The following is an 18,914-nucleotide window of genomic DNA, read 5'->3' on the forward strand; positions in this document are numbered from 1 at the left end:
GTTTTCTTTGCTTAGACTGGTAATGGAATTGCCCATAGTGTATGAGGCAACTTTATTGTGTAATTCATTTAGAGTTACATTACTCTATTAATTAATATATCAATTAATCTATTACTAATTTTATTGACAAAATAATCATGAAATAATGGATTGAATGGATTAATCAATTAATTAGTATTAATAGGTTAATAGCCACTTTAGATATTATATGTAAATTTTTAAAATTCAGAAGAGTAGACTTTTGCACAGTTTGAAAAATGATATATTCTTCTGAATGGAAACATGTTTTTGCATATATTAACACTGACTTTAAAAATAACTATTGCAGAAAAGGGTAAAGTAAAACCATGAGTTCCTTTGGCATTAGGCCAGTGTATAGCTAACATTTTACCACACAATAAGGTGATGTTTATTTTTTTATGTTTGTCTTTAGACTCTTTAGACTTTGGTTAAATTTAAATATAATAGATTTCAAAAGGAACGGATTTCTATTAAATTGAAATTGCATTAAAAAGTGAATTTATGGGGCTGAGGATATGGCCTAGTGGCAAGAGTGCTTGCCTCGTATACATGAAGCCCTGGGTTCAATTCCCCAGCACCACAAATATAGAAAACGGCCAGAAGTGGCGCTGTGGCTCAAGTTGCAGAGTGCTAGCCTTGAGCAAAAGGAAGCCAGGGACAGTGCTCAGGCCCTCAGTCCAAGGCCCAGGACTGGCAAAAAAAAAAAAAAAGAAAAAGTGAATTTATAAGAGACAGACTTCTTTTAAAAAGTTATAGCAGTGATCCCATTATTAGTAAAAATTTGCATGTGCTAATCATCTAGCATCTTCATAACTCCTCAATGAAAGCAAACTGTTTAAGATAATGATACACTTTAAAGCTTCATCCCCATATTTTCTTTTCTGGTATGACATAAAGCAAACAATATTTAATTTAAAGGGCATAAGATTCACATCATTACCATAAATATAGAATCCAGTTTACAGATGACTACAATGAAGAAATCTGTTATCTAATTATGCAGCAACCTGACTGTGCTTCTCAAATTTGTCTAAGCTTATGTTCCTCAACACCATATGTTACAGGGAACAGTAAAGACATCTGAATTCAAATATTTTGAAGAAGTGTGTATTTAGCAAGTGAATACATGCTAGAAGGAATAATTTACATCAGCAGTTTCATTACATTTTCTCTTCAGTTTTCTCGTTCCCATCTGAAATGCAGTGACAGATACAAATTTGGAACATAATTGCTACCTGGCAAGAAGCATGCTTACTGAATGGGCACACATCTTTTGCCCTTAAATAGTACATGAGCCACTTTATCCCCTGTGTGGGCAAATCTTGCATTTAAAATGAGGTTCACCACACTAAAATGGAGTGTTTAGAGAGACTTGTATTTTTACACTGTTCTTCTTTGAAAAATTATTTACATATCCTTTGCCTAATGTGTAGGTAGAAAATGTATTAAGCACATACCATTAAAAGTCACTAAATTATACAGAAAAGTAAGCATTAAGTGTGCATTTGCATGCGTTTACATTTTACATTTGATTTCAAAGGGGCCATAATAATTCCTCAGTTGTGATACATCGTTTTCATACATGAAGATGGCTGTTATAATCTGCCCAACACTCACTGCTTGAGTCTCTTAGCCTAGTTTCAACTCTGAGTTTACATGCATATGCCAAAGTCTATTAAAACTGAGTTATTTAATGGGACATTAATTCTTTTTCGTGCAAACTACCCTCTCTCAAGACACATTGGCAGAAGATTATGATAGTAATGGGAATCATTTATCTGTAAATTTTATCTATAATTCTCTTTGAAAATGTAGACCTCATGGTTTATAAAGACATGCCAGTAGATTTTTTTGTATCTGATACTTTTAATTTAATTTTAATTTAAGGATATGATTTTTTTTGCTATTGATATCTCATAACATTAAACAAAATGAATTTTGATTTTGGAAGGCTTCCATGAGATTATTATATAATTTCTAACCCTTCAATTTTTGATTTTGGAAGACTTCCATGAGGTGATTATACAATTTCTATCCCTTCAAACCCTTTATTGCTAAGGACTAGAAGAAATAAGATATTTGTTATGAATAAATTTGTTTCAGCTGAAGCAAGCTGAAAGCTTAGAGTGAAATGCAACACTGAATTTTAGCATTGTTAAGACAATAAACCAAAATAAAAGAATACCCTGCTTTTGAAGCATTCTGTTTTTTGATTTATATATCAAACACTATTTTGAGTACAAGAGTGTGTTCTCAAACAATTTAATAATTGATCTTTCATTTGAGGACATACTTCCAAAATTAACACCCTGATTAGTCAATGGAACCTAAATTTTAATGTAATTTTTAGGCTTTTATTTGAAATACATGTCAACACATTGTTTATTTGAATAATCATTAAAACTGAAACATGAACTCCCATCTGTGAAACATTTCAGCTGAGTGGGAATAACAATTCAATGTGTTCTGAGGTGAGAAATTAATGCTGAGTTAATTAAAATCCCAAGACACCACAGTTAAAATTTCAATGTCACTTCATTAATTAGCAATAAGATATTTTCATTTTTGTGCTTGGTGAAGGCCTAGGAATATCTGAAAAGATGAACACAGTGCAGGAAGTGTATTATCATGCTGAAAATCATAGCTATCTTGACATCAATGATTCTCAAGGAATCATCTTCAGACAACAAAGAGATTCTTAATTTGAAATGCTTTAAAAGAAAAAGAAGTTTGAATTTTCAAAATGTGGCGTATGTCCTGGAAAACAGTTTGTGTAAATGTCACTCTTGTTTATATGAAAAGTCATGTAACCTTTATGTATATAATTTGCTCAACAATGTGAGATAAGAAGCAGCTGACTCAGAAAGAAATAGTTGGAGAATTTGATTTTATAACATTGTTTTGTATAGGTTTGCTTTCTTTCTCATTTCCAAAATCCTATAGTGACTGAAATAATTCCTAATGGAGTTATTACAGAGGTTTTATGTCTCAAACACCATGCGAGATTTCAAGCACATAATCAAGAAATGTTTTCTGTTAATACTATATGAAGACAATGCTTATTATTTTGAGGAAATATGTAGTCTTACTTTCTTTTCATTTATTCTCTACATATCACAAAATGTATCAAAGGATCAATTTTTCTTTCCTTTTATGCTGTCTTATTTCTCCAGTTTTCTAAGAACATCACACAAGTTAGAATTAACTTAGATAATACTTGAAGAAGGGGAGATGTGAAGAGCTTCCTTTTGTTTGATTTCATCAGAGAAATAAAGTATCATTTTTATCTTTATTTGAGGAATTAAAAGTTAATGATGTAGATATGTCTCTAGAGAAATATCAGTTATCCCTCCTACAGAACTGACAACAAAAGTGTGGGAGGAAAAAAAGCAGCACACAATTGGAATTTTTTAAAACAAACTATATAGCACGATAACTGTAAGAAACCTACTCTAGCTTAGAAAACAACTAATTTTTACTGCAATTTGTCATGGTACATTTAAATTATGGTTTTAATAAAATACATCTTTAGGTCAAAGCTGAAAGAAGATATCAGTAGTAGATCAGTGTATATTCCATTTTTTTCTTCTGCATGATGGATAGTTTATGGGTTGTTTTTTGTTTGTTTGTTTTGCTTTTCAGTATTTCCACATACCATTTCATTCAGTATAATTTTACTTATTTACTCCTCCAGTACATACAAACACGAGTGCTGGTAGACAAAAATATCCTTGAATCCAACCACATTTGGGAATATTCATCAGTTACTATATCCATGCAGTTATTTTGAAATTTAGTTCAATAAAATGTCTTTGCTGATGCAGTTTCTTTTTATTTTCCATGTCAATATGGCAAATGACATTTTTAATTCTCAGGCAAAGAAGAACATGAAACCTGTACAATGAGATCTCCCAGGAAACATGAAGTCTGCTGAAGCAAACTTTTGGGCTCACTTGTGTTCTCTATTAGGTGTTGGAATTAAGAAGAAAGCCTGGTAAGAAAGTAACTCATGGACTTAATTTATAAGTGGTGGAACTCAGTTGAATTTCCCACCATTGTAAACATCCACATAATGCCATGAAAAACAAGTTAATGTATATTGCATTTTATTTCCAGTTATTGTCTAGGGAAGTTTCTACTTGTTTGAGGTTTCCAAAGGTAATGGGTCTTAGACACTCCTGGGTGCCCTCTCAAATTCGTGGGTCCTCCTGTTTCTACCTTTCTTATTTTCCTGCAAGTGCTTCCATTTGTTACTGTTCCCTTGAGAATGTCCTGGTCGCTGTCGACGTTGTTTTCGGTCCCTTTTCCAAACTTGTTCACAGAACTCATCCATTGTGTTCAGATTGGGGTGGTTAATGAGCTGCATGAAGTCTCTGTACCAGACCTTTTGGCTAGGTGTCATGCTGTTGGACAATTCTTTGGTCTTAGAGCCATCTCCATCGTCATCTCTGTGAAGAAGTTCTTCCAAATGTTCTGTGTCAATGACTTCCAGGGTCACTTTAAGAAGTGTTTGCATGAACCCGTGCTCCACTGCATGGCACAAGTATTTGCCAGAATCCTTCCGCTGCAGACTGCGTAGCAGCAGTCCTTGTTCTGTCCTGATGATATGATCGTCCACTCTGATCTATTAGAAAAAAAATTATTTTAAAAGACACATACTTAACAGAAATATACAATCCAAAGCTCTATGGGAGTAAAACTTTAGATTGGCCCAGGAGGCACAATTTTAGCAGTTACCAAAATTCCTAATTTCAGAAGAATGACAGAATTTTTCTCTGTGAAAAGAGGTATAATGTTGATAACCTCTAAGATGCATTGGCCATTATTGACTGCACCACCGTTTTAATAGAATGTATTATAATAACTTCCAGGTAACCTAGAAGAAAACACCCCAGGATGTACTTTATTTTTGTAGACTCAAGCCTACATACATGAATATGGCACAAAGTTAACACTAGAATCTTAATTTAGAGCCACAGAAGCACGAAAATAGAAAGCAACAGAGCATTAGAAAGAACCGATAAGATTTGAAAGAAATAAAATTTTAAAAAAATAGCAGTTGAGAAAGTATAAGAAAAGAAGTACAAGATATCAAGTGTTGTAATTGTTTTTAATGAAATCTTATGCACTGGAATGTTTCAAACCTACTTTTACTTTGAATACAGATTATAATAGAAATCTAGGAAGCCTTTCTTGGCAATGTATAAAGCCAATCAACCTCAGCATATTGTAGTGTATAGTTTAAAATTACTTAACACGTTGTAGTAGCTCTTGGGAATAATTTTATCTTAATATTCATATTATGATTGTAAAACATAATCCACGGTACAAATTAGCTAAACAGCTTGGTTATTTACTTAATTATTTTGGGGAGGACAAAAAATAAAAGAAGGAATACAGGTTCTCAGGCTGGCTCTGTTGGCTTTGCCCGTCTTGAGACACATTGCCAGCACCTTGTGCGTTGTTATTTTTATGTTTTCTTTTCCATTTCTTTATTGTTAAAGTGATGTACAGAGGGGTTACAGTTTCATATGTATGGCAATGAGTACAGTTCTCATCCAACTTGTTACTTCCTCCCTCATTTCCCCGCTCAACCCTCCCCATTTCCCTACCCACCCACAAGTTGTACAGTTGGTTTACACCATAGAGTTTTGTAAGTATTGCTGTTGCACTGGTTTGTCTTTTTACCCTTTGTCTCTCGATTGTGGTATTCCCTTTCCCTTCCCTAGTTCCAATACATGTATATACAATATCCATTGTACTAAAATCAGTTACAGTTATACCAGGGGTAAAACCATGGGAAAGAAAGACAAAAGAAAAAGGGCATAATTTCATGTGGTATATTGAAAACAACAACAATGATAAACTACTTGTTTCCATAACTTGGAATTGAGGTAGGTTCTTGCTTTTTACTGAAATTGTCCTGGGCTGTGCTTCCATATGTCACTGGGATGACATGAACTTGCCACTGCTACGAGCTGTGATGATTTTCCCTAGCTGGCATAATTGGATGTAGTCATTGGTTTTCATTGAGTGTTGGAGAGTTCTTTTTGCCCAGGTTGATCTAAATCTGAGATCTCTTAATTTCTGTCTCCCATGTCAGTGGGATTTTAGGGCCCAGCTTTTTTAATGCCTACAAAATGGTGTTAAAGGCTTGAAGTTCTCTCTGAGATATTTTTTATATAAAATTACTTACCTTTGAAAGGGAAAGTATATCTATAGAGGAAGATGATTTGCCTGTTTGTAGGACTATCTTTTAATCAAACTTGAAGCTGGCACATCAATTGCTTCATGCTAAATCTAAAATATATTCATCTACCATTTTAAGAAGAAGTGGATAAGTAAAATAAGTTTGAATACCATTTTTAATTAAAAGGAATTTAAAATTACTAGACAGATTTCATTTTTAAAATGCAGAAATAGAGATAAAAATAATCACTTTGTTGATGAGCACGATAAAAAAATAAACACAGTAAGAAACAAGGAGAATCCAAAGTGTCTTCTCAAACTGCTTATGAGGCAGAAACTCTTATCACCTCAAATTTGTTTGGCAAATTCTATCACATATTTGTCATATCATCAGTCCATAGAGAATATTTGTGTGACAAAAGAGTTATTGATTGGGTAATAAAAAGTAAGAGTGTTTAGTATTTTTCTTCCCTTCAAGGCAATAATACTGGGGTTATTTAACAGTAAATGCTACACTGAAATAATAGCATGGATATATTCCAGTACCTCTTCTTTTCTTTCTTCATTTCGCCTCTGGAATTGCCAGTAAACCAGAGCTCGCTGAGACTTTGGACTGCATTCCAGAAATGTGCTACTGTTCTCTACTCCATAGATAATTCTCTCCTCCAGGCTATGGCCATTGTGATTATCTGGACAGTGAAAAGAAAATGAAATGAAGAAATGTTAGAGAAGTTATCTTGACCTTCCAAATATTAACTTGGAAATGCAAGAGCTAATTTATTCCCAACTTGGAAGTTATGTTCAAATTGACTAAAAATGGCAGAAATGTAAAAAATATAAACCTTCAGATACCAATGCTGACCTAAAGAGAATAATCATTTGAATAAAGCATATATAGAGTTTAGTTTACCAGTAAATAACAATAGACTAACAAAATCAGTACTGTGTATTAAGACTGTATATCTCTACACCATGATCATACACTCAGATTATTTGCACTCCAAACCTTATGTTCAGAGTAATGGGGCCGATGTGTATTTTACCATTCTCAGGAAGGAAAGGTTTGAGACTGGACTTGGGGAAGAAGCATCTGTGTCTGAAAAAAATCATTTTGCTTTTGTGCTTTATTCTTCATCTGTAAAATTAAATTTAAAAATCAATAATATTTATCTAGTATTTTACAGAAAAGAAAGATCAGGAAGTTTATATTCCACATCAGTAACCCCCAAACAATTCGCAACTTTTTTTTCCCTGAAGATTGATTGGTATAAAATGTTTGAGATGGCTTCGAAGAATGATGCATAATTATCTTGCAATGTGGTTTCAATTGTCTTTATTTGAAAAGGACACATCTTTTGTTATTTTCAAGAATGAGGCCATGGAATATGCTTCAGTATGTAATAAAATGTAGCAACAACAAAATGTGTTTCCTGATTAAGTTTCTATTATTTTACCCTTGATGTAACCTCTTACAATGTGGTAAGAGTGAAACACAGCTCAGATCAAAAGGAAGACATAGGGAATCTAGGTAAAGCTCTTTTAGAGAACAAAACTCCACATTATGTTCTATAATCCTGTTTCCATTATGATATCTTCTGCAATCTGGAACTCATTAAATTAATTTAGAAAATAATAAATCGATTTCACATACATAGAAAACTGACAGTGCAGACAGATTTTTAAAAAAGTTTGCTCTCGATCTCAAACTCTAGCAAGATGTTTAATTTAAATAATGTACCCACACCATTTTCTTGACAGCACCATGACAGTTTTACTCTTGTCTTGATTACCTTAACATTTTTGTCTAGCAGGACTCATAGGATTTGTGATCAGTATGTTTAGAGATTTCCGAAACGCTGCTTCTATCCAGTCACTGTGCATGCCCTGTGACCCTCATCTCCTAACTCTCACCTTTTACAGTTCACCCTTGGTTTTCTCCAGGGATGTCAACTTCAGGGCCTGCTTTTCAGTTGCCTTGGGTATAGAACAAACGTGCTAATATTGGGAGTTAGTTCTTTCTTCTCATTGAAAAGATAAACCCCATGGAAATAGGAAAAATGCAATGTAAAGAAGTTGCAATGTTACACTGATCTCAAATCACATTTTTAAAAATATTGGATACATGTATCATCTACAATGAAGAACCCTCTGAAAGTCCTAGTGCATCTTAACTTGAATAAATACACTGCACATTGTTGTGTTCATTTGTTTTGTCATCCATACCATTTGTACTGAACACATTTTTCCTCAAATTCTTACGTAGTATACACTTGTAGCATCAAGAAATCATTTTCTTCTTATCAATACACCTTTCATTTAGTCTCTCCAATAAATGTATTTGACACTATATTAACAGAGATAACTCTAGTAGATTCAGAAATAGGCAAACTTGCCGCTCAGGAGCCATGTCTCTAAGCCTGATTTCCTCATTGTGGAATGTATGGTAATAACTTGTCTCCCATCTGACCTGTTTAAATTGCTATCAAATAGGTTAGTTCTCTCAAAGAGAAATCTATTTAAATCCTAAGTATGTTAGCTAACACATGGCTAAAAGAGTATGTACCTTAAATAATGAGAAAGAAGAAGCCTCCAGGAAATGTGAGTGTATTGTTTTCAAAATCACAATTTCAGTTTACAATTAAGCTAAGCATTTCAGAGAGGGAAAAGCTATTCTGTTTTTAATTTTCTTTTCAAAATTTTCATCAGTGATAGCATACTTTTCTGAAAGTATTGAAAGAAAAGTACAAAAGGTTCTCTTACACAAAAATAAAACAACTACTTTTCTATAATTGATTCTATCATAAGGTAAATGATTTAACCAAGAACCTGTACAAAGTTATTTTTATTGTAGTAGAGTAATATTTCATGGTCTTAATGACATTAAGACTCTTGTTTGCATGAAGAAGGGAACTACAGCTGGTTTATTTGGTTCTTTGGCCTGGTGTCAATTAATTTGCTTTGATAATTATTTTTGCCAGTTCCTTAAGGTCTCATTCTCTCTGAAGTTAACCTTTCTTTCCTCCCCTTTCTATAAGCAAAAAGAAAAAAATATCTCCTAGCTAGCAGCGAGTGAAGCTGTATGACTTTCATAACAACTGTCCATCATAGTAAACTCACAGAAGTAGTGTTTTTATTTCTTTGTTTAAGAGATTCTCCTCTTTAATATTTTGCTAGGATTTGCTGACATCAGCCGTAATATCAAAAGTAAATTTCCATTGGATTGAGGCTGTAATTTTAATATTTGTGTAGCAGAACATTTGTACATCCAATCATTTTAACTTAGAACCAGGACTTTTATTTCAAGTTGCTTCAGAAAAGCACCCTTATGTTTTGGTATTCAGATATAATAATATATAAGCTATTACCTGTAAATCTCCTTTCACTTTATGCCTTCTAAATAAACATTTTCAAAATAATGAAAAAAGGTGTGCTCTCTCTCTCTTCTTCTCTCTACTTCCCTCCAACACTCCTCTTTCTTTTAGAAGAAATTAAAAATAGAAACTATTTTCAGTCACATCTCACATGCCTAGTCACTGCTTTGCTGTGTCAATTAAACTATCAATCAGGTTATTTGTTAAATCAAACTTTAAACATGTAAATAACAGTGTATTGTACTCCAAGTACTTTTCTTCATTTATATTGAATTCAAGGCTATGCCATACAAATCCAAAAATTAACCAAGGATATACTGTTAATTAAAGATATCCTGAAAGATATGAAATCCTACATTTTCAGCTTGAGTGTAACCTAAAATCACCCCCTGGGTTGAATCAGTTGACCTGAGAGCAGTTGTGAAGGATCAGTATGGTAATGAGTAATTGATACTGTGTTCGGTTTGGAGAGTGAGTGAGTGAGTCCATATGCAAACTCCATGGCTTCATCACTATGTATATGAAAAGAGTATTGTGAGTGTGCTGTCCATTGCATTGCAGTGATTTCTTGATGTCACCATTGAGGGATATTCTTTCTGGTCTAATTTTAAGAAATAGTTGAGACTATTTTTTAACAATGGGTTCAACCTTCAGAAATGAACTTTATGGTCCCATTTCTTCTTTTCATTGGAGTACAAAAATGCATTATTATATTTCATTAGACATGTTTGTGTCATATACTGTACCTTCTTGGTAAACAAAAATGGTTATGCAAGATTGCTTTCGTCCTTTACAAATGAATCTGCTTTGTCTGTGTGGATTTGATGTCATCTTTATGTTATATTTGATTATTGAAAAAGTCAAATAATTGTAAATCATCTTCAACATATGATTAGATGAAAAAATAATATTTTATTAGTTTTGCTTGACTTGCTTGGTTGGCGTGCTACCACTTGAGCCAGGCCAAGGTGTTTGTTTTGTTTTGTTTTGTTTTTCTGGTTAATTGGAGATGGACTATCATGGACATTTCTCTTCTAGCTGACCTCTAAACTTGATCTTTTGGATCTCAGCCTCCTAATTACCTAGATTACAGGTGTGAATCAGGAGTATCTGGCTATCACTCCATCATTCTAGCTAGCTAGCTACATATCCTTATCTACATCAACTATTAGCACAAAATCTAATCATATAATAGTGATACACCTGTCAGGAGACAGTCATGATACTACTTTTGGGAGAGTTTAAATTGCTAAAGCCCAATTTAAAGTCTTTTTTTGAGCATCTTTGCTAAAACAAATTGTGACATATTTTTCAACATTAATCCTACTACCTCATAGTCATCAAATAACATATGCTGCTTCAACACTTCCTAAAACACCATTTTTGTGTATCTCTTTAGAGCACATGGAGCACAATTGTTGTTACACTTGTGTCCCCTATAATATGTGGTCGGATAAGTCTAGCAGAAAAACAATTATGAATTCATTGTAGATAACTTGACTGAACTTAAAAAAAATGACATCTGAGGTAACTACCATCCACAAGATGAGAGAAATGTCATGATTATGCATAAGAAGTTTAGTCAGTCCTAAATGGCATAGGAGCAATAACTTTGACTGTGATAAAATTATTCATCCAACTGCTGGTGGATAGAAACATTTCAATACTGCATTTCATTTAATAATGCTACAAAGTTGATTTTGGAAATGTGGTAGAAACAGGAAATGACTTAAAAACAAAAAAAAAATCTAAATATGACAAAATGGAAATGGAAATAGTTGAAAAGGAACATACATATTTTCTCATATCTCCAGAGAGCTACACTAATAAAGGAACAAAAGCAGTTTGTAATTATCCTGGAAGGAAGCATCCACATTCAAAAAATAATTCTAATATGTTTTCCCCACTTATAAAATAACTGTGTTGTAGCTAATCTTTTGTCATGACTTCCCAGCAGGAGAAAAATGATAAAGCTATAAAATTTACATAATAAATGCTCCCTGGTTTGAGTAGTTAAAAATAATGGCAAATAAATATTAAAATTATTTTAAAAGTACTACGGTATGTTTGAATAACAATGTTACAATATGTTGCAGCTGTTGATGACAAGAAATAATGTTTAAGAAAGCAATCTTCAATTAATCATTTCCTCTTTTAGTTGGATAATTTATGGAAATGAAATGAGACTAATAAAGCAGTAAGGATGGGAGGAAAGTAAAAATTAAATAAATCGCTTCCTTTTGTAACAACAGAAAGTCATGATATCCATCATTTGGCCAGAAATATCATGTTGCTAAAGGCCTTATTTAGCATGTGATTCCCTGCCCATTTAGCTAAAGCAGAGGCATCATATTTCAGCTTTCATTCTCAGTTTTAACCCCATAAATATCTCCCAAGATTGAAATTTGAATAATGTCACAGTCTTAGGAAACTCAATTTCAGATAGAAGACAGAGATGAATGGGGTAGTAGGCCCTCCTATGTTCATTCAATTTGACTTCTAATATTAGATTTTAAAGTCTTTTATGAAAAGTTAAATTTTATAAATAATAAATATAGAAGTCAACTTAATTTAGGAGAGAGGTAACTGCTTGCAATTATTTTTTAAATTATTGAGTCATGTAGAAAATACAGTCGATTACATTAAAAAATGAATTCCAGGTAGTTCTTGTATGAGCTTGTACATTTAATATTTTCTCTGTAATATTCAGTGTGCCTATTGAAGCAAAAAAGATAAAGAAACATTACCTATGATATCTTGGTAAAATTGAAAGACTGAAGCAATATGCTACTTAAACAAAAATATTGTTATTAAGTTTTCCTTACTAGATTCTAGATGCTTTTTCCATAAATACAAGAATGTTATTAATAGAAAAGAATGCTGCCTAACTCCAACTGGATGAAAAACATGTTTAAGTAGCAACAGCTTGGAAGATGTTTTGCTGATGAACCTGTTTCTCTTAAGATAAAATAAAATATTAAAACAATTTAAATGTCATTCATTCATACCACTCTACTATATTTTACCTGTTTTTTAAATAGTAGCTAAAAAAAGCTAAATGTTCTCATGTAATAGGTATTATTATTTTTAGAAATTTATTATTAAAATATTAAATATTTAAAATTCTTTAGAAGTACTAAGATACTTTAAAATATGTAACTGGGGTGGTGTGTGTGTTTGTGTTTTCGTGTGTGTGTGTCTGTATCTCAAGATAGTGATTAGTGTATTAGTTTCCAATGCATATTATAATTATGCCAACTAGTTTCTTGTGATTGTGTGCTGTTCTAAAACAAATGTCCATGAACATAATCTGCATATTAAAATGTGGTCTGTCTATCTATCTATCTATCTATCTATCTATCTATCTATCTATCTATCTATTTATCTATCTCTATCTTTGCTTAATGAGGTCACAACTTTTAAATTCAAAAGACATAATAAAACCTTACAGAAAATTCCAACAATTTGTCAGTTTGTTAAATTCAATCTACATTGCTATGTTCTCCAAATTAAGATATGTTTTGGTACTTAGAATTAATTATCAATCAGGATACATTACTTAGTATTTTAGAGACTTTCTTGAATCTACGTATTCTTATGAATGTGGTTGTCTGTATATAGGCAAGTATATAGATAAACTGGCTAGGGAACTTTAATTTTATTATTCATAATTATTTTATTAGTGAGATACTCTAGTATCGTATTTGTAAAATATGCTGATGAAATCAGTGTGTTATAAAATGACCAGTGAAGCCAGGCACCAATGGCTTATTCCTATCATCCTAGTTACTTGTTAAGCTGAGATCTTAGGATCATGGCTTGAACTTAATGAGATTTTATCTCCAATTAACCACCACAAAGCCAGAAATGGAGTTGTAGCTCCAGTGGTAGAGTGTTAGCTTTGTGCTAAAAAGATTAAGGACAGTGTATATGCCCTGATTTCAGGCCCCAGGACAGGAAAACAAAGCAAAGCAAAGCAAAACAAAACAAAACAAAAATTTTGAAACCATTTAAATAATTGTACTTACTATCCTTTGATACCAGAGGCTTTAATGATTCTTAGATTAGGACAAACTGAGACTTGTTTACTTACAAAGCCATAAAAAACTGTATGTCTGTTTGTACATACGTACATATCAATGTATGTAATATATATTTGTCTGTATGGAACATTTGGAATATTTTATTTTCATGATTTTATAGCAATGAATTACCAAACAAATCACAAATGATGTATAGGCCAGAGGAAGGTTATCATAGAAGCATTCACTTTAAAAGAGACCAGGAAATACAGAATTTAATGTTTCATTTACTTTTCCCCCAAGAGGTAGAAATACACATTTGCTAAAGTAGGAAACTCCCATAAACAATAATGAAAACTACATTTTGAATTTTAGTTATATGCAATCCTTATAAAGCTTGGAATTAAAGAAAAACATTGAAAGCTTTAAAAACTGCCTTTATAAACAGTAAAATTTTAAGTGTGCAATCAGGTGGTCTCTAATGAGTATTTAAATCCATAAGGAATAAGGGTAGCACAATAATTCTTCTTTCTTATTCATTTTATATGTATATGTGCTTACACACATTTAATGTGTATAAATGAATTGTTTACCTCTGGTAACATCAGAAGACAATGATTTTTCCATCCCCAGTGAAGAACATTAAAATTGTTGATGATTACCATAATAGATGGTACTGCTAACAACTCGATCCTAGTATGCACAGCCACTTATATTTCAATATCTCTGGTATCAGAAAGTATCACAATTTCCCTTGATCTGAGCTGAAGTTGCTTTCTTCCAGAAAGAATTCTTTCTTACTTTGGACACACATGTGAAGGTACTAACCTGATGCTATTTATATTAAACCTTCTGTCTAAAGATTTGCATTTACCCTGGTAGTGGGAACTAAAAACCAAAACTTTCTTAAGTACCACTTTAAGGTTCTAGAAATTGATTTTTTAAACCATTTTCCTTTCTCCTGTGATTTTTATTAAAGCAGACAACTTTCTTACAATCTTCATTTGTAGGGGAATTTATTTATCACTTTAGCTACTACTGAATCATTTTCATTCTTGGGCCCATGCGGACTATTTTCTTAGACTACTCATCCTGGGGAGTTTTTCTTGCTTAGCAGAACATAAAATATTGAAGCATTTTATATTCTGTATCATCTCTGACTTGATGAAATTTGGTAATTTATTGAAGTTGGGGATTTTATTAGGGATGACATCAGCTCATTCATCACATCTTAAAGTTCCTCTTTGGGTTAAATGCTCAGATTTGTAGTTGGAAGAGGGTAAAACTCAGGCCATAATAACACTGCTACAAAATGCTAAATTTATAGCTTTGTGGACTGTAAAGATGGCATTGCCAAAGATACTTTATGAAATTTGGGAATCATTTTGATGCCAACTAAGACATAAATCGACATGGACTTACTGTGGAGACAACTTAGAAGATTGACTTCTATGGATATTTCACTGTAAGATGCTAAAAGAGAAATGCCAGAGAGCAGAAGAGCCAAGAAAACTATTAGGAAATGAAATTCAATGAGGCCATTAAAGTAGAAGATAGAATATGAAGTGATTCAAAGATCCAGAAAGCTAAGATTATGTTATGGTATTTTAAAAAAATCTTGTTACTTATAATGTAGCTTTTCCTTTCTATATACATAAATCATGGTATGGCTCATTTTGGTTTCTAAAGGGGAATGAGAGATAGTTAAGAGGGAAATTGAGTCAGCCAGTCATTTTCTTGAATGCAAATCTGGCCAAGTTCCAATTTTGTCTGAAGCAATTATTTTAAGGAAGGGAACATATTGGAAACAATCTGAGATTTCCCTTTAGCATCCTGTATGAGGTGTGCTTAGGAAAAGAAAATCTACCGGCACGCATGTACTTTTAAGGTTTAAGACTAAGACATTTCTATGTGACTGGCAGCCAGAGACAGGAAAGAATTCTCTGATGAATGGGAACTGGAAAAGTTTTTCTGTTATACCAGGACTGATTTATTGCCATTGCTACTTTGTGTGAGGAAGCAGAAAAGTATAGCAAGGGTGTGTTGAAGGTGACATCTACAGAGGAATTTTTTCCACCTCAGTTCTTAGTGGTTTTATGTATAGCCACTCTACTGAAACCTCAGGATATGTAAAATATAGAGTGTTACACAATATGTTTACCATTACAGCTGGAAATGATCACACTGAGGTGCATAATTTGGCTGTTGTTTAGGAGCTTTCCATGAAAATTCTCATCCCTTTATTTATTTCCATATGAACACATATATCTTATTAAATGTGAGAGGTGACATTAGCAAGACAACATACATGATTTAACAGGGTTGGGCTCTGGAGTTTTGCCCATTTTACTTTCAAATATTGACATCAACTCTTTCAAGAGTCTAATGGTAAGACTAACCTGGCCAAGTGGGTAAGACTGACTGACTTTTTAAACATTTGAAATTTACTGAAATCTGTGGGGGGAGGGGTGTTTTATGTTTGGCTAATTAGCAACACAAGTAGACAAGGAACAAAGGAGCCTTCACTAACGGAATGTTTTACTGCTGTGGGACTTTTTGGCTTTTTTGCCCTTTCCAATGATCACAAGTGTCCAAGTAGAGTCATTTCCTCACTAAAAAGAAAAGGAAAATATCCTATATTCACTCAGTGTATACTCCTAGTGAAAAACAAAAAATAATCCAAAAAAGGTAAAAAAATTGTTTATTACTAAGGGGTTTTATACATTCAATTTCCATGAAAATTTCTTCTTTGATTTATTCATAGTACATTGTCAATATCTGAAATACTCTTCAGAGTTCATTCATTCAGAATCAAGGTATCAAGGATACCTTTATATCTTGTAGCTCCATTGTAAGAGAATTCCTTTATTTTTTTTTTTTACAGTAGACATGCCTCTGACATAAATGTTACTATGCAATAGTAGTTGAATGTACAGAGTGGAATGCTAAACAAATGGGAGTTATTGGTAAGATTATATATACATGCAATTTTTTTCAAAAAAATTGTGCTGTATATATGATGGTGTGTAATTGATACTTTTTATTGGTTGTTTTATAATGTGTGTGTGTGTGTGTGTGTTTGCCAGTCTTAAGGCTTGCACTCAGGGCTGAGGGACTGTCTATAAGCATTTTGTTCAAGGATACCATTCTATTGTTTGCACCATAGCTCCATTTTGGCTTTTTGTGGCTAATAGAGGTAAGAATGTCATGGACTTTTCTACATAGACTGGCTTCAAGCTACATCCTGAGTAGCTAGGATTACAAGGAGGATATGGCCACACTCATCTTACACATAGATTCAGAAGATGCTGCATGAGTGTTTTAGTATTATGAATGACAGCTGCAGTGGTACTAGTTTTGATAGTATCTCATTGATAGTATCTCATTTGATAGTATCTCATTATAGTTTTGGTGCTAGTATTGGAGTTGGAACTGCGGGCATAGATGCTGTCTTACATAGATTTTTCTCTCAAGGCACCTTGTTTACTTCCAGGCTTTTCATGGTTAATTGGAGATAAGAGTCTGAGATTTGTCTGTCCCAATTGTCTTTGAAGCAGAATCCTCAGATCTCAGTTTCGTGAATAGCTAGGATTAGCGGTGTGAATCACTGGTGGCAACTGGCAGTACTTTCTTAACATGAACGTTCTATACACTGTTAGTAGATCAAAGTTAACCAACAGGATTGGTATGGTTGCATTTATGATCAATTCAAAGGGCATCCACACATTCAACAGGAAAACTATGCATAGTTAGTGTTTACCTTCTGCTCTTTGCATTGTTAAATGAATTGTTCATTAGCTACATCATTGATAAATTTGCCCAGCAGAGGGAGGCATAACATCATTATTATATTTATTAATGGCTGAAGTAGGGGAGTAAGCTTACTGGGCAAGCACAATGTATTTTCAATATAAGTTACTTTATGTATCAGCACTGAATAAGTAACTTTAACACTACATATATCTTAATGTCACATAGGAAGCATAAAAGGAATTTGGTTCAAACAGCCCAGTTCAAAGGGGGTAGTTGAGTAGTTATTTTATTTTATTTTTCAGCAGCTTCTGTCTCTAGCCTAACACAGGCCTGGAATTCCTTATATATCACACTCTGGACCATCTTGCCTTGGTTTTCGCAATGCCTTCAGTTTTTTCATAGCTTGTGCTACAGCAAACAAACAAATAAATAAAACCCTTAACTTATGCTTTTTTTTTTACTGCAAGAAATTTGAGTTTTAAATCTGGCACCTAAAGTCATAAATTTATCATACCTGTTATCATAAAGTGTATGTTAATGGTTTGTGTTCTTTAGTATTTTCATTCATATACCTTTTTCTTTTTTTTAGATGCCCCCTCCCCTTTCTCTCTTTTGGTGCCAGTTTTGGAGCTTGAACTCAGGACCTGGGCCCTGTCTCAGAGCTTTGTTGTTCAAAGCTATCACTAGGGCCACAACTTCACTTGGAGCTTCTCTGGTGTTTAATTGGAGATGAGTCTCACAAATTTTCTTGCCCGGGCTGGCTTTGAACTGTGATCCTCAGATCTCAGCCTCTTGAGTAGCTAGGATTATAGTTGTGAGACACTGGCACTCAGCTTCCAGGTGTAACTCTTTAACTATACATTCCAAGTGTGTCTGTAGTAAACATATACCCTTTCTTATGGTTGTAGCCTGGTATTAGCAGACTACAAGGAGTGACTTACCATGGTGTTGTAAATCTGAACAGTGAGTGAGTGGGTCTCCATTTCTTATATCTTGCCGTCTTGTACGTCTAAAAATATTTTAAAAAGTATTATTGAATATCTACTTTTCCCTTCAGGAATTTATCATAAGAATTAAGAAGAATCAAAATCTATATTAAGACTCTGGAAACGTAGAAGAGATGCATTTATACCCAACTGAAATATTTTTAAAAGTCAGTTCAGTCTACCTGTAACAGTAGTCTCCAAGATAATCACAAGGAGAAGCAAGTATACAAACATATTTGCAATAGATTTAAAATATCTGAAATTATCAATAATTGGATATATGTCCTTTTTCTGAAAGAGCACAATCAATTATAATGTAATATGTACAAATTTTAGGCTTAACTTCTGAAGAAAAAGGCACAAAAACTTTGGTTAACACCACATTTCTTCAATAAACCAACTTAAAATTTTCCCTGAATTCTATGTTTAAATTTAGAGATTAAAAAGTTCACATGAATTTTATGCTTTCCTTATGCTGATACATAATCTTTAGGCTTTCATGAAGTGTTAAAATACTTAGACTGATTGTTCTTTATTTGAGTTTGATTTTAAATTTCTCTTTTGGTTATATC

General features: G+C 33.0%; 1 protein-coding gene across 1 annotated transcript in view; it reads right to left on the reverse strand.

Moving 5' to 3' along the window:
* Positions 1-2,846: 2,846 nt before the first annotated feature.
* Sema3a (semaphorin 3A) overlaps positions 2,847-18,914 on the reverse strand; it is a 188,042-nt gene continuing 171,974 nt past the window's right edge. The window contains exons 15-17 of the mRNA XM_048339923.1: positions 18,298-18,365; positions 6,757-6,899; positions 2,847-4,645 (exon numbers count right to left, since the gene is read on the reverse strand). Coding sequence (XP_048195880.1) covers positions 4,190-4,645; positions 6,757-6,899; positions 18,298-18,365 — 667 coding nt within the window. The 3' untranslated portion in view covers positions 2,847-4,189. The remainder of the gene's footprint in view (positions 4,646-6,756; positions 6,900-18,297; positions 18,366-18,914) is intronic.

Source organism: Perognathus longimembris, chromosome 2, assembly GCF_023159225.1.
Source record: "Perognathus longimembris pacificus isolate PPM17 chromosome 2, ASM2315922v1, whole genome shotgun sequence".
NCBI lineage: Eukaryota > Metazoa > Chordata > Mammalia > Rodentia > Heteromyidae > Perognathus > Perognathus longimembris.